This window comes from Monodon monoceros, unplaced genomic scaffold, assembly GCF_005190385.1.
Source record: "Monodon monoceros isolate NGI ecotype Baffin Bay Population unplaced genomic scaffold, NGI_Narwhal_1 Super_Scaffold_11, whole genome shotgun sequence".
Classification (NCBI taxonomy): Eukaryota; Metazoa; Chordata; class Mammalia; order Artiodactyla; family Monodontidae; genus Monodon; species Monodon monoceros.
Window position 1 is genome coordinate 83,319,603 of NW_021703767.1, and position 17,719 is coordinate 83,337,321.

Consider the following 17,719-nt stretch of genomic DNA (forward strand, 5'->3'; position numbering starts at 1 on the left):
ATAGATGCAGAAAAAGCATTTGACAAAATTCAATACCCATTCATGATAAAAACTCTCAACAAACTGGGTATAGAGGAAGCATAACTCAACATAATAAAGGTCACATATGACAAGCCTACAGCTAACATCATATTCAATGGTGAACGCTGGAAGCTTTTCCTCTAAGATCAGGAACAAGACAAGGATGTCCACTCTTGCCACGTCTTTCTACACAGTACTGTAAGTCCCAGCCAGAGCAGTTAGACAAGAAAAAGAAATAAAAGGCAACCAAACTGGAAAGGAAGAAGTAAAATGGTCTCTATTTGCACACAACATAATATCATATAGAAAAACCTAAAGATTCCACCACAAAACTGTTAAAACTAATAAATGAATTCAGTAAAGTTACAGGATATAAAATCAACATAAAAAATCAGTTGTGTTTCTATACACTAACAACAAACTATCAGAAAGAGAAATTAAGACAATAATTTCATTTACAAGAGCATCAAATACAATAACATACTTAGCAATAAATTTAACCAAAGAGGTAAAAGACCTGTACACTGAAAACTATAAGACAATGATGAAAGAAACTGAAGAAGGCACAAATAAATATATATTCTGTGCTCATGTATTGGAAGAATTAATAGTTAAGATGTTCATACTATCCAAAGCAATTTAGATTCAATACAATCCCTATAAAATTCCAATGGCATTTTTCACAGAAATAGAAAAACAATCCTAAAATCTGTATGGAACCAGAGAAGATTCTGAATACCCAGATCAGTCTTGAGAAAGAAGAACAAAGCTGCAGGCATCATCACACTTCCTGATTTCAAACTATATTACAAAACTGCAGTAATCAAAAGTGTTGTTTTGGCATAAAAACACATAAATCAATGAAACAGAATAGAGGGGCCAGAAATAAACCCACACCGACTGGTCAATTAGTTTCCGACAAAGGAGATAAGATATACAATGGGGGAAGGATAGTTTCTTCAATAAATGGTATTGGGAAAACTGTAAAGCCATGTGCAAAAGAATGAAACTGAACCTCTATCCACACCACACACAAAAATAAACTCAAAATGGATTAACAAGTTAAATTTAAGACCTGAAACCATAAAACTCCTAAAAGAAAGTATAAGGGGTAAGCTTTTTGATATTGGTCTGGGCAATGGTTTTTTGGATTTGACACCAAAAACAGAGGCAACAAAAGCAAAAATAAACAAGTGGAACTACAACAAACTAAAAAGCTTTTGCACAGGATAGGAAACCACCAACAAAATGAAAAGGCAACCTATGGAATGGGAAAAAATATTTGCAAATCATGAACCTGATAAAGGGTTAATATTCAAAACATATGAGGAACTCACATAATAGCAAAAAAACAAAACAAAAACCTGACTTGGAAATAGGCAGAGGAAGTAAATATTTTTCCAAGGAAGACGTACAAATGGTCAAAAGGTACATGAAAAGGTGATCAACATCACTAATCATCAGGCAAATGCAAATCAAAACCACAATGAGTTATCATCTCACATCTGTTAGAATGGCTATCATCAAAAATATAAGAGATAACAAGTGTTGGTGAGAATATGGAGAAAAGAGAACACTTATGCACTGTTGGTGGGAATGTAAATGCAGCCACTATGGAAAACAGTATGGAGGGTCCACAAAAAATTAAAAACTACCCCATTTCTGTATATATAAGCAAAGACAATAAAAAAGGATATCAAAGAGATATCTGTACTCCCATGTTCACTGCAGCATTATTTACAATAGCTAAGACAAGGAAACAAGTGTCTGTCAAGAGATGAATGGATATACACTATAAAGCTACAGTTATCAAAACAGTATGGTACTAACATAAAAACAGACACATAGATTAACGGAACAGAACAGAGAGCCCAGAAACAAACCCACACTTATTGGTCCATTAACCTACAACAAAGGAGGCGAGAATATACAATGGGTAAAAAATAGCATCTTCAATAAATGGTGCTGGGAAAACCAGACAGCAACATGCAAAAGAATCAAACTGGACTACTTTCTCAAACCATATACAAAATTAAACTCAAAATGGATTAAAGACTTAAATGTAAGACCTGAAACCATAAAAATCCTAGAAGAAAACATAGGCAGTATGCTCTTTGACATTAGTCTTCGCAATAACTTTTTTAATATGTCTTCTCAGGCAAGAGCAACAAAAGCCAAAATAAACAAATGGGACCACATTAAACTAAAAAGCTTTTACACATTGATGGGAACTATGAACAAAACAAATAAGCAGCCTGATAAATGGGAGAAGATATTTGCAAATGACATATCTGTGATAAGGGGTTAATATCCAAAATATACCAAGAACTCATAGAACTCAACATCAAAAAAACAAACAACCCGATTAAAAAATGGGCAGAGAGGGCTTCCCTGGTGGCGCAGTGGTTGAGAGTCCGCCTGCCAATGCAGGGGACACGGGTTCGTGCCCTGGTCCAGGAAGATTCCACATGCCATGGAGCGGCTAGACCCGTGAGCCATGGCTGCTGAGCCTGTGTGTCTGGAGCCTGTGCTCCGCAACGGGAGAGGCCACAACAGTGAAAGGCCTGCGTACCGCAAAAAAAATAAATAAATAAAAAAATAAAAATGGGCAGAGGACCTGAATAGACATTATTCCAAAGAAGACACAGAGATGGTCAACAGACACATGAAATGATGCTCAACATTACTAATCATCAGGGAAATTCAAATCAAAACCACAATGAGATATCACCTCACAACTGTCAGAATGGCTATCATGATCCAGCAGTTCCACTTCTGGAAATTCCAACCATATTCAAAACACTAATTCAAAAAGATAAATATACCCTTATGTTCACTGCAGCATTACTTACAATAGCCAAGATATTAAAGCAACCTAAGCATACATCAACAGATGAATGGAATCAAGATGCGGTATATACATACAATAGAATATTATTCAGCCATAAAAAAGAATGAAATCTCGCCATTTGTGAGAATATGGATGGACCTAGAGGGTATTATGCTAAGTGAAATAAGTCAGAGAAAAACAAACACTATGGGCTTCCCTGGTGGCGCAGTGGTTGAGAACCTGCCTGCCAATGCAGCAGACACGGGTTTGAGCCCTGGTCTGGGAAGATCCCACATGCCGCGGAGCAACTAGGCCTGTGAGCCACAACTACTGAGCCTGCGCGTCTGGAGCTTGTGCTCCGCAACAAGAGAGGCCGCGACAGTGAGAGGCCCGCGCACCACGATGAAGAGTGGCCCCCTCTCGCCGTAACTAGAGAACGCCCATGCACAGAAACGAAGACCCAACACAGACAAAAATAATTAAATAAATAAATAAAATTTAAGAAAAAAAACCCACTATGATTTCACTTTTATGTGGAATCTAAACAAAACTAACATAACAAAACCGAAACAGATTGATAGATACAGAGAATAAACTGCTGTTTGCCAGAGGGGAGGGGGTTGGTGGATGAAGGAAATAGATGAGGGAGATAAAGAGACATAAACTTCCAGTTATAAAATAAATAAGTCACGTAATATACAGATAATGTATAGCTATGGTGATAGATGGTAACTAGACTTATCGTGGTGATCATTTTGCAATGTATAAAAATATCAAATCACTATGTTGCATATCTAAAACTAATATAATGTTGTTAGGTCAATTATACTTCAGTTTAAAAAAATGTTTTAAAAGGGATGGATAAAGATATGACCACATACACACACCATACACACTACACACACTACACACACACACACACACACACACACACACACACACACACACACACACGGGAATATTCAGTTCTGAGATAAAAGGTAAATCCTGCCATTTGTGACAAACTGGATGGAGCTTGAAGGCATTATGCTAAGTGACATAAGTCAGACAAAGACAAATACTGCTTGGTATCACTTTGATGTGGAATCTAAAAAAAAGTCGAACTCATAGAAGCAGAGTAGAAAAATGGTTGCCAGGGGATAAGGGTGGGAGAAACTTTTCAATTTAAAAAACCCCTGAAATTCATTCAATATTTAACAGCTAACCAAAGTGAATCTTTGCAGTTAACCCTTTTCTTTTAAACTTTTTTTTTGGCCTAAGGGGCATTCCCTTAAAGTTTGTTTTGTTTTCTGATTATCACCATGCAATTAAAAAAAATCAATCTTGCTTTTCCTGCTAAGTGGGTACATTAGGTAGAAATAAACTGGCATACTTTATTCCTGGGTTAGGAAACCTCCAGCCTTTGGGTTGATTTCATTCAGGTTTCAAAGTGCTAGAACTTTGAACTCTTCTGTTTCCTACCCATTGCTGCCAAGAAGGATGCAACTGGTCTCTTGCCTTTTAAAAGCCAAAACAAGCCATTCCCTGAAATCCTGACCATGGTAAAACTAGAATCCTTAGCCCTCCCTTTTGAAGCTCTGTCTTTATTTCACAAGGCCCCCTTATTACATTTTGTTGTAAAATATGGTCATGGACTTCTATACTTTCATCTATGTCTATGGTTATCCTTAGCAATGCAGTGGGCCAAGTTGCCTAATCTAGTTTTTCTTTAGGAGTATTCATGTCCCACCTTGACCCTTTGGTTTTTCACAAATAAAAGCCAGCCTGTGAATTTCCTGAACGCTACTGAGATTTTAATCAGAATATTTACATATCAACTTAGGGGGAAGTGGTATCTTTTACAATATTGAGCCTTCCTATCCTGAACATGGTATAGTGATCTATTTATTTATTTATTGATCACACCCTGTGGCATGTGGGACCCTAGTTCCCTGACCAGGAATTGAACCTGTGCCCCCTGCATTGAGAACATGGAGTCTTAACCACTGGACCACCAGAGAAGTTCCTAATTACTTAGTTCTTTCATGTGTTTTAATAAAATTTTATTCATTTTCATGAAAGGCTAGCATATCTTTTGTTTATGTTGTATTTTTTATTGCTATAGTAAATGCATCTTTTCTCCTGTTGCGGAGCACAGGCTCCGGATGCGCAGGATCAGCGGCCATGGCTTACGGGCCCAGCCACTCCGTGGCATGTGGGATCTTCCCGGACCAGGGCACGAACCCGTGTCCCCTGCATCAGCAGGCGGACTCTCAACCACTGCGCCACCAGGGAAACCCGTAAATGCATCTTTTTAGAACTGTTTTCTAAGTCTGTCATACAGAAACACAATCAACTTCTGTGTATTGATACTGTAATTCAATAGTCTTGCCAAGCTCTCTTAGTAACTCTAAAACTATCAAGAATTGTTTTAGATTTTTCTGTGTAGACAATTATATCATCTATTAATAATGACACTTTGTTTCTTCTTTTCTAATCCTCATATTTACTAATGTATTATGACTCTATTAGTATCTCCAAGTGCAGTGGTGAATAGGAGTAGTAACACTGAGCATCTCTTGTCTTGTTCTGAACCTAAAGGGGAAGGTGTTTAATTGTTTACCATTGAGTATATTTGTTGAAGGTGTTTTGAGATATTCTTTATCTGATTAACTAAATTCCAAGTCTGCCATGAGGATTCACCACAAATAGACTTGAATTTTGTCAAATGTTTCTGCATCTTTTGAGGTGGTCATGTTTTATGTCCTTTATCATATTTATTAATTTCTAATGTTAATCCAAACTTGCATTTCCTGATCATGAAGTACTATCATTAGTTACTGACTTCAGTTTGCTAACGATTTTGTTCAGCCCTTTCATCTCTATATTTATCAGTGTCAATGTCCTATAATTTTCCTTTTCTTATGAACTCCCTGTTTGGCTCTGTTAACAAACTTATGCTATCTTCATAATGTAAACTGACAAATGTTCTCTTTTTCCCCATAAGATTTTCTACACAATTGGAATTAGCTGTTCACTCAGCCTTTAAAGCAATCTAAGCCTCATGGTTTAATTTGGTTTTATGAAGAAAATGTTTTAAAAATCAATAATTAAACTTACTTAGTAGTTCTAAAACTATTCAAGGTTTTTCCTTTTTTGAGTCATTTTAAGTTGTGTTTTTCTAGGAATTCTCTATTTCATCTAAATTTTCAAATGCATTAGCATAAAGATGTTATTTTATCTCAGTATAACTATTTCTTTTCATTAGATAATTAAATCCATATGCATTTTTCATGATTGTTGATACATTTAGATTTATTGCTACTAAATTATTTTATACTATTTGTCTTTTTCTTTTTTTCTTCGTTTCCACATCCCTTCTCCTGCTCCTGCTTGCCTTCCTTTGGAATCAGGGGGGTTTTCCCCTTTTCTTCATTCAATTCTCCTCACACCTTACTACATTTTTCTTTTTGGCTACGTTGAGTCTTCATTGCTGCACGCAGGCTTTCTCTAGCTGCAGCAAGCAGGAGCTACTCTTCGTTGCGGTGCGCAGGCTTCTCATTGTGGTGGCTTCTCCTGTTGCGGAGCACGCGCTCTAGGTGCGTGGGGTTCAGTAGTTACAGCACGCGGGCTTCAGTAGTTGTGGCTTGTGGGCAGCTCACGGACTCTAGAGTACAGGCTCTGTAGTTGTGCCGCACAGTATGTGGGATCTTCCTGGACCAGGGCTCGAACCCCTGTCCCCTGATTTGGCAGGCGGATTTTTTTTTTTTTTTGCAGTACGCGGGCCTCTCACTGTTGTGGCCTCTCCCATTGCAGAGCGCAGGCTCAGCGGCCATGGCTCACGGGCCCAGCCGCTCTATGGCATGTTGGATCCTCCCGGACCGGGGCACAAACCCATGTCCCCTGCATCAGCAGGCAGATTCTTAACCACTGCACCACCAGGGAAGTCCAACCCCTTACTACCTTTAAAGTTTAAATCTCTATGTCTGTTCTTTTCACTGTTATCTTAGATATGTTAATGAGCATTCTTAACAAAGTCCAAAGTAAATCGATATTTTTATCCTCTTCCAGAACAAACAAGGACTTTATAATTCTCACGCCAATCATTCCTCTCTACTTAAAATTCATGGTTAACCAGTATTTTAAGTTCTAGCTGGTCTTAAACACCAAAACCTACAAATCAGACATAATTGTTTGAAAATGTCAGTAACTGTTTCTCCCCAATCTTCTGGTGGCCTGGTGAGTCTTCATGAATTTCTAGTTTTGGCCTTTTCTGGGCTGACCTGTCTTGTACTATAGTTGAGACCTCAACACTTCATATTAGTCCCCTTAGCTGAATGCATGCTAATTCTAAAATAATCCATGAGGGGCTTCCCTGGTGGTGCAGTGGTTGAGAGTCCGCCTGCCGATGCAGGGGTCACGGGTTCATGCCCCAGTCCGGGAAGATCCCACATGCTACGGAGCGGCTGGGCCCGTGAGCCATGGCTGCTGAGCCTGTGCGTTCGGAGCCTGTGCTCCGCAACGGGAGAGGCCACAACAGTGAGAGGCCCACGTACCGCAAAACGAATAAAAATAAAATAAAATAAAATAAAATAATCCATGCAACAGAAACCTAATTGCCTTAGTCATATTTCATGCTTCTATTTAAATACTACGACACAGACCATTGAGAATCTTTGTTTTTATTATCCTGAGATTTTTAATGTACTTCTTATTTGTTATCAGTGGTCCATCAATTGGGACTTGGAAGACTCCCCCGAGATCTGATTCCCCCTCCCCAGATATTTACTGTAATTCTGAATCCTTTATTTTCAGTAATTGAATCTAATTACAATTTTCATAAATATACTGATTCATTCATCAGTCAAATATTTACTGAACACCAACTACTACAAGATACAAAAACAAACAAGATATACTGTCTACCCAAAAGAGATTCAGCCTGATTTGAAAAAATATATGAAAATAGGAAATAACTATATAATATGATAAAAATGACAAGAGAGCATAGAGGAAATAAATATGCCTAGTGAGGAGAAGGGCAAATAAGGCTTTGTGAGGAAATAACATTCTTACGCTGTTTGAAGATTTATGATGTCTTTATCTATTCCTAGATACTCGGCAAAAATGATGATGTTACCACAAGACAGCATGAGATAATACTGTTAAAGAGATAGCCCTTTAGCTTGAAGGAATTCTGTCTTCAAGACCTGAGCTACAACCTTTTGTTATATATTTAAAACATTTCAATTTGGGCAACCAAATAAACATTTTTAGGAATAGGTAAGGCCCCTAAGGATAGAACTAGGCCAGAAGAAGTCAAAAGTTCCTCCAAAGTCATCCACAGTTACATGCTTAATAAAACACACCATTTGCATAAAAGTTCACATCTACAAAATTTTTACCAAGCACAATTTTATCCTACATCAAAGATTAGCAGACACACTGGAGCAGTCTCAAGTCTCTGGACTTTCATTCACTTTCAAAACAACTAAGAGTTTGGGAAAAAGAATCCTTGAGGCCTATACTTACTGTAATACTGTGATAATAAGAGTATGCCAGAGTATTACCAAAAATGGATGACTGAAAATGAGACAATTCAACTGAATACTCACTTGGACACATTGCCCACTACTATTGTTTTCTTTACAAAAAGTCGTGAAGTCTCATCTCCTGTAAGATCAGTATTCCGCTGCTCTGTTTTATGGGAGCCAGTAATACCAGAAGTGTCCTAGAAAAAATCATAATCAAGTTTAATTTTCAATTTAGACAATTTTCAATAGGCAGAAACCACAAAATCATAAAAGGTATGGATGGACTAACTCAATTTTTTTTCAATTACAAAATTCTCTGGCTTTGTGGCTGTTCTCAGAGCATGAAAGAATAATTTTACTATAATTTTTGCATTAGTTTATAGAAAAAGTTTGTACACTGTAATTCCACATATGTGTGTGTGTTTGTAATAGTCATAAACAGCTGCTTTGTATATGCAAATAGGATGTGGAAGGATACACAAGAAACTACTACAACAGTTACCTCTGGGATATGGAAATGGGGGAAGGGGTCAACGGAATTTACTTTCTTTTCAATCTTCTGTACTATTACAAATTTTTCAATAAGACGTAACATAAACATAATGATTAATTTAAAGTTTGACTATGGAGATAGACAGCCAGTGTTTAAGCCTTGGCCCTTACATTTACTAGATGTGTCAGCTTGGGTAATTACTTAACTTTTCTGTCTCCATTTCCTCATCTATAATATAAGGATGATAATAGTATCTATCTCAGATGATGGTTTTGTACAGTTTTTAGAAAAATGCTTGGTACACAGTAAACACTAAGTATCTGTTACATAAACATGAGCATGCATATTACATAAAAGGTAGTAGGTTTCTAAATCCTATGACTAGTGTGACCTAAATTCATTTTAATTAAAAAAAGAAAAACATATGCAGTATTTCCCCAGAAAGTACATGAGAAGGAGACAACTAAATCCAAACACTAAGAGTTCTGATTTTGGGTGGTGGCATTATGAATGACTTTTCTACTCTCTCTTATTTTTCTGCAGTTTAATTTTCAAAAATGAACACATATGAATTTATAATCAAAAACATTTTTAATTTTATCAAAATAATCAAATCCTTGATGTCTGAGTATGTGGAAAGCAGCCTGGGAATTTCCTCTATCACAGAACATCTGGCTGAGAAAAACCACTGGTCTTATCCAGTAAGGATTCTATAGCCAAGTATTACACCAAGAAGATCAGAGCAGCTTGAGATGGGAATTCAAATTACAAACTGACAGGATCAAAGAGCGATAAACAGTTTTCAATTCTACTTATTGTTTTTCAAATTTCCTCCAGTTATTAAAGCATCTTAGAACATAAAATTTCAAAGAGGAAACTGAAGAAGAGCCACTGCTCTTGAGAGAATAAACATGATAGAGTGGACACAGTACTGCCAACTCCTCTAAGTTTCTTTCAAATCTACATGAATGGCATCTAGGAGTTGTGCGGTACACAGGAGCCTTGAACTGTAAAATCAAAAAGACACAGGTTTGATTCTCAGTTCTGATACTGTGGACAAATATAAAAAAACAAAAGTTTAATTCTCAGTTCTGATACCTGTGAAAAAATATAACTTAAACGTCATAGAGACTCAGTTTCTCCATCTCTAAAAGGGATATAATTAACTTATATCCTATGGTTCCTATGAAGGTTAAATGAAATAATATGTGCATTCTTAATAAATACTGGTTCCCTTCTCTTTTGGCTCCCTCCCATCCATCCAACTATACCCTTCCAGTATTTCGGCTTGGTCTCTGCTCTGTGTTGCTTGAGAGTCTTTCCTCTATGTCCACATTGCTGTTAGTGTCTTTGTCAGATAAGAAGTCATTGTGCTGAGATAAAGAATCACTTTCTGAATGATTGGCTGATGGTGTTTCTGATCTCTGATTGGCAGGAGATGATGACCTAGATGGTGATTCCAAAAATTTCTTGACAGCAGGATGATTAAAAACCATTGTATCACATGTCTTTGATCCCTGCAAAAATGAGGGTAAGCAAAACAAACTTTTAATCATATCCACCAAAAGTAGGCAGAAGTCTGATCTTCCCAAAAACGCTTATCTATTTCCAGTCATGCTTAAAATCCTTCAAAATCACCCCACTCCCATAAAATGAAGTCCAAACTCCTTAACGTGGCCCAAATCAACAAAACAAAAACTAGAGAATGATAAATAATTATGCAAAGGTCCTAACACTAAAAGCTAAAGATGCAAGTCCTCAGAAGGTAAGTGAAAAGTAAAGATAAATATATAGAGACTTCCCTGGTGGCACAGTGGTTAAGAATCCGCCTGCCAATGCAGGGGACATGGGTTCGAGCCCTGGTCCAGGAAGATCCCACATGCCACGGAGCAACTAAGCCCATGCGCCACAACTCCTGAGCCTGCGCTCTAAAGCCCGTGAGCCACAACTACTGAGCCCATGTGCCACAACTACTGAAGCCCACACGCCTAGAGCCCATGCTCCGCAACAAGAGAAGCCACTGAGATAAGAAGCCCACGCACCGCAATGAAGAGTAGCCTCCACTCGCTGCAACTAGAGAAAGCCCATGGGAGCAACGAAGACCCAACACAGCCAAAAATAAGTAAATTAAAAAATTAAAAAAAAAAAATATATATAGTAACACATGGAAAGTCAGATTTGACTTAAAAAAAATAAACCTCACATTGCTTGATACAAATACATCAACTGCTCTAAATAAAACATTCCTGTAAGAAATATAAAAATTTTTAAAAATGTGTATGTAAAATAGCTCCCGCGTAGGAATAAAATGTAGCATAGAATGGTTTAAAATGATTAATAATGATATATAGTTTGCCCTCAGTCCAGTACTGAAGCCTGCCTAGGGTATTTTTCTGTGTTTTGTTACTTGCATATAAAATAGTGTGTTGTTATACTGTAGTTACTTCCTAGGAAGCCCAGCTTTAGAAATTGCTTAATTGAAATTTAAAATAATTGTTTTAGCAAGTAAAAGGGAGCCAGAGACTAGTGTTTCAGAGTCAAAGCAACAATAATAAAGGTTTATTTTAGAGCTATAAATGTATTTTGTTAGAGCAAACTAAAAATAATTAATTGGCAGATCCTAAAAGATAAAAATATACCTAAATATCCTTAAATAAATCCCAATCAGAATATACAAGATAAAAATCAGTACATTTCTAGACTATCAAATAGCACAGTTCAGTACTGCTAATGGTTTAAAAAAAAAAGGCATCAAAACATTAAATGAATAACCAGCTCTTCAGAGTAGCTACAGTCCTATGTCAGGCAGCTGCTAGCTCACAATGTCCATCTTGTTGAGTCTAATATCAAGCCATATGACAGATGACTTTAGAATCTGCCCTGGGTTAACACTGTCTCCCAAAAATTCATGTCCACCTAGACCTATGAATGTGGCTACTTGAAAATACAGTCTTTTCAGATGTAATCAAGTTAAGATGATGTCATACTGGATTTGGGTAGGCCTTACTTCAATTGACTAGTATTCTTAAAAGAGGTAAAGTTGCATACAGAAAGAAACAGAGAAGACACACAAAGGGAAAAGTCCATGTGAAGTTAAAGGCAGAAATTGGAGCGATACAGCTACAAGCCAAGGAATGCCAAGTACTGCTAGCAACCACCAGAAGCTAGGAGAAGACAAGGAAGAATTCTTCCCTAGAGTCTTCAGAGGGAGCATGGCCTAGCCACCAACATACTTGGTTTTGGACTGCTAGCCTCTAGAATCATGAAATAATAAATTCCTGTTTTGTTTTGTTTTGTTTTTAAAGTCTGGTTCCTTTATTTATTTATTTTTTAAATTTATTTGGTTGCGCAGGGTCTTAGTTGCGGCAGGTGGGCTCCTTAGTTGAGGCTCTCCAGATCCTTAGTTGCAGAACACGGGCTCCTTAGTTGTGGCTCATGGGCTCCTTAGTTGTGGCATGCGCAAACTCTTAGTTGCATCATGCATGTGGGATATAGTTCCCTGACCAGGGATCGAACCTGGGCCCCCTGCATTGGGAGCGCAGAGTCTTATCCACTGCGCCACCAAGAAGTCCCAAATTCCTGTTGTTTTAAGCCACCAAGCTTGTGGTAATTTGTTATGGTAGCTTGAGCAAAGTAATTCAGACTCTAAAATGTAATATGGAAACTACTGCAGTAGAAGAAACAACTATCTACCATCTAAGATTAAACTCAAATAATGCTTCAGATTTCTCTAAGATAACATCAGGAGTATCACCAATACCTAATACCTTAAAGCTCCACAGGATAACACAAAAGCCTATACATGGCAGGTACCTCTTATCTGTAAAAACCACAGGGAATGATGCAAAGCAGCATGCTACTATGCTCCCTGCAGCCCTTCCACTATTCTCATTGAGCCAGTACTGCCCAAGAGGAGAATTATCTAATTCTAACTGGAAAAAACTTAAGAAAAAACAAAACTTACGCAGAAATTATCAAAACGTCAAACAAGAAGAAATACTTCTGTATCAGTTCAATCCTATCCCCATCCTTTATAACTGGAGCAATCTAGTGGTAATCACATTAACCATGACTAAACTTAGTATCACTAACAGTAGCACAACCTGATACTATGTCTCCTAATGTGATACAATATGAAGTATACAGCATTACCTATGAAGTACTATCTCCAAAAAGACTCAACCTTAATCTAATCAAATCTTTAGACTTGACTCTTATTTTACAGAAAAACAGAAGGAATGAAGGAACAACCCAAGGGGAAAAAAGTCCAAAATGTGGGACATTCTACAACATAAATGGCCTGGTCTCTTCAAATAAGTCAATATCACAGGGAAAAAAAAGGTGGGAGAACTGTTCTAGATAAAATGAGACAAGAGAAACAAAACAGCCAAATGTAACCCATGAACCCTGATTGGATCCTGTCCAAAAAAAACCAAAAAACAAAAAAAAACCCCAACTTTAAAGATATTTTGGGGACAACTGGGAAAATCTGAATATGGACTAGTTATCAAATAATATTAGAAACTCATTCTCTTAGGTATTGTGACTACACAGAAGACGAACGTTTAGGATTAAATATTTAGGGATGAAGCATCACGATGCTTGGAACTTAACTTTTTAATGTTTTAGACAAAAATAAGATGAAGCAAACATGGCAAAATGTTAAAACTGTTGAAGCAAAGTGATGCATAAACAAGTGCTTATTTCACCTTCTCTATATATTTGAAAATTTTCACAAAAAGTAGGGGGAAATATCAGGGCTTCTTGAATAGAATAAATCTACTGAAACTAACAATTGCCATTCATTAGCAGTAAAAGGTCAGAGAAAAATCAATCGATCTATAATTTATTCCAAAGCCATCCATAATCAAATGAAGAGGAATAAGGCAAGTTAGAACAGGGTCACACTCATCTTTGTATCTGCAAAGCCTAGCAACAGTGATAACTATTAGTTACAGAACAATTAAGTAAAAAGAAAAAAATGTTACTTAACGATTAATAACAATGTAGAGAGGTATAATTAAAGGATATGGTTGAACACAATGATAAATTTATGTATATTCCCAGGAAGGCAGGCTAGGCTTCTTGAATTCGAATGGTCAATATAAGAAATGTTTTGAAGGCAGGGATTTCACATCAAGACTAATTTCTCTTCACACAACAATATGGGTGGTCAGAAATGACTGCATATGGGGAAAACTTACCTCAGAAACTTTCAGAAGTCCTGCAGAAGCATAGTAGTTTGCGACAATGCAGGCACGAAGTTTATCCATCATCCTTCTTGCCTCAATTAGTCGCTAAAATAAATATTACTTAATTACTTTAAAAAATGGAAATGACAGAAGAGATATACAATTTATAAGAAATGTAAATGAACCCAAAGGTTCAACTTGTCTAATAATCAAAGAAAGACAAATAGAAATGACCATTTTCCACCTATCAGATTGGCAAAATATTTTAAAAAATGACAAAATACGATGTTTGCAAGAGTATATAGACATATTAATATGTATTTGTATGTATATATGCATATTCATTGAGAAATGTCCACAAAGATATTGAGCACAAAAGCAAAGAGGAATTATCTTTTGGGATGGAATTTCAAGTGATTTTTTTCTTTATCTTTTTCTGCAATGTCATTTAAAGAAAAAAAAAGGCGCAGGTCTTTTTTTCCAAAAACGAGAAAGCTACTTTTAAAAGAACAGCAAAGGGGAAAAATATACCATAATTCCATCTCAACAGATTTTAAAAAATTCATCATACATAGTTTTTTTCAATAGTTCTGTTCCTTTATTTTTAATTTAACATCATAATACCTGGTCAATGACCTCAATTTCATGTTCCTTATTCTTCATTTCAAGTGCAAATTGTTCCTTGATAATAGTCTCAATCTTCTGCACAGCAGCATCTCGAGCTGCACAAAGAACATACAATAATCCAAGGTCCAATTAATCAGCTGCCGCCTTGATTCAAGTCAGCAAAGCAACACAAGAAACCCAGGAACAGTAGCTCTGAAGTGGAGAAACCTAATGGCCATCACCTTAATCAATAACGAAAAGGTAACATCACCAAATATTCAAGCAAACTGACCTCGCATGTTTTCTGATATGATGTACTGATAAGACTCCACCACTCTGTGGCATTCCTGCTAAAAACGCTGAATCTAATCACAGCGAACATCAGACAAACCTAAATTGAAGGACACTGTACAAAATAACTGGCCTATACATTCAAATACTAAAATCAAGAAAGACAAAGAAAAGTTGAGGATATTAAAAGAGACTAAAGAGATATAACAACTAAATGCATTGTGTGATCCTGGAGAGGGGGAATAGTTATAAAATACCGGGACAACTGGTAAAACTTGAATATGGACAGCAGATTAGATAATGTAATGTAACATGTTAAAATTTCCTGCTTCTGATAATTGTACTGTGGTTACATAAGAAATTTGTCCTTAGGAAAGACACATGTGTTTACAAGTATCTAATGTATCTTCTGATGATTCTGAAAAAACGATGTGCATATATACCTGCATGCATACATGCATTTGTGTAGTATGTGTGTGTATGGATTGGGGATGGGGGAAAAGAATGATAAACCAAATGAGGCAAAATGTAAACAATCGGTGAATTAATCTGGACAAAAGACATACAAATTCTCCTTGCAATTTTTCTGTTTGAAATCACATCAAAATAAAATTACCAAAAAAGAAAAAGAAACCCATGAAGATTCCAAGAGAAATACGTGGTGACTTCTGAAAAACCATAACCCCAAGGAAAAAGAAAGTAAAGAATTAGCTAGAGGAAGAGGTAGTCTGTGACACAAGAGCAGTTCATAAGAAGGCAGGAAGTTAGGATCTAGCATGCAATTCAGCAGTTTCTGATTACAACTACCTGAAGGAACCAGCAAAGAAAGAATTCAAAAGGACAGAAAATGTCTCTGAAGGCAATTCAATTCAGATAATGACTACTCAAAGTAATATGCAATTCAAAGAGTTAAAAACATCAGATATGAAATGTAGTTTGAATAAAATGTAGTTTGAATAAAAAAAGAAGAGTCGAATGACTGCTTGAAAAACCTGGGATTTTGCATAATGATCCTGTGTTTGTAATATGAAAAAATCACCACCCATGCTTTGGGGTGTAAAAAAAATTGCAGACAAAATTTGGACCCTTAATCACCCATATCATTTTCTCCCCGTAAAATATGCCACTAGACGGCCAATTTAAAACTAGTGCTGACATATGGTCACCTTATTTTTGATAATGGAGGCAAGAATATACAATGGAGAAAAAACAGCCTCTTCAATAAATGGTGCTGGGAAAACTGGACAGCTACATGTAAAAGAATAAAATTAGAACACTCCCTAACACCATACACAAAAATAAACTCAAAATGGATTAAAGACCTAAATGTAAGGCCAGACACTATAAAACTCTTAGAGGAAAACATAGGCAGAACACTCTACGACATAAATCGCAGCAACATCCTTTTTGACCCACCTCCTAGAGAAATGGAAATAAAAACAAAAATAAACAAATGGGACCTAATGAAACTTCAAAGCTTTTGCACAGCAAAGGAAAACATAAACAAGACAAAAAGACAACCCTCAGAATGGGAGAAAATATTTGCAAATGAAGCAATTTACAAAGGGTTAATCTCCAAAATTTACAAGCAGCTCATGCAGCTCAATATCAAAAAAACAAACAGCCCAGTCCAAGAATGGGCAGAAGACCTAAATAGACATTTCTCCAAAGAAGATATACAGATGGCCATCAAACACATGAAAGAATGCTCAACGTCACTAATCATTAGAGAAATGCAAATCAAAACCACAATGAGGTATCACCTCACACCACCAGAATGGCCATCATCAAAAAATCTACAAACAATAAATGCTGGAGACGGCGTGGAGAAAAGGGAACCCTCTTACACTGTTGGTGGGAATGTAATTAATACAGCCACTATGGAGAACAGTATAGTGGTTCCTTAAAAACCTACAAAGAGAACTACCATATGACCCAGCAATACCAATACTGGATATATACTCTGAGAAAACCATAATTCAAAAAGAGACATGTACCACAATGTTCACTGCAGCTCTATTTACAATAGTCAGGACATGGAAGCAACCTAAGTGTCCATCGACAGATGAATGGATAAAGAAGATGTGGCACATATATACAATGGAATATTACTCAGCCATAGAAAGAAACAAAACTGAGTTATTTGCAGTGAGGTGGATGGACAAATAAATTCATATTTTTAAAAAAAGGGAAGCATCCTACCAAACCTACTTTGAGAAAAATTCTGAAGAATAAAAATAAAATCTTTATTAGGAATTAGGTTGAGAATGGCCACCAAGAAGAACAGCAAATTGGCACTTAGTAACAAAAAACTGTCCCTGCTTAGGCTACGTATTTGCGAACTTACATTAGATTTAAATTGAAATTACGATGTTTCCTAAAACAATAAGTTTTCCCTTTTCTTATTTTATTACAAAAAAGATATGCCATGTGATGCATTTGAATAATGAATTTAAGTTTCATGATACTTTCATATTTATCTGGCTTGTTATTGAAAGCAAATGACGTATCCTTGTAAATAAAATTACAACTGAATGGAGAGAAAAGTTGCAGTGAAATGTTTATATTGTTTGGAACTGGATTTAATCACTTCCGGTACACAGAGACTTTTGTGGGGTACATATGACTTGACTGCACTGACACAGACCGGAATTTCCTTCACCACTTAACCTTGGAGGCCTGATCTCTGTGGAGCTGCAGCACCTTATCTATGACTTTGAGACCTTCTTCATCTAGCTGTAATAACTTACATAGATTTATTTTTTAAATAAAC

General features: G+C 36.5%; 1 protein-coding gene across 4 annotated transcripts in view; it reads right to left on the reverse strand.

The window, feature by feature from the left end:
* Positions 1-17,719, reverse strand: part of YEATS2 (YEATS domain containing 2) — a 107,835-nt gene that overhangs the window by 63,748 nt on the left and 26,368 nt on the right. For all 4 annotated transcript variants that reach the window (XR_003792447.1, XM_029215537.1, XM_029215535.1 and 1 more), the window contains 4 exons: positions 14,674-14,771; positions 14,062-14,154; positions 10,129-10,374; positions 8,446-8,561 (listed from right to left, as the gene is read on the reverse strand). Coding sequence is in view for 3 of the 4 variants with exons in the window: in XM_029215537.1 (XP_029071370.1) it covers positions 8,446-8,561; positions 10,129-10,374; positions 14,062-14,154; positions 14,674-14,771 (553 nt within the window). In the remaining variant the exon portion in view is untranslated. The remainder of the gene's footprint in view (positions 1-8,445; positions 8,562-10,128; positions 10,375-14,061; positions 14,155-14,673; positions 14,772-17,719) is intronic.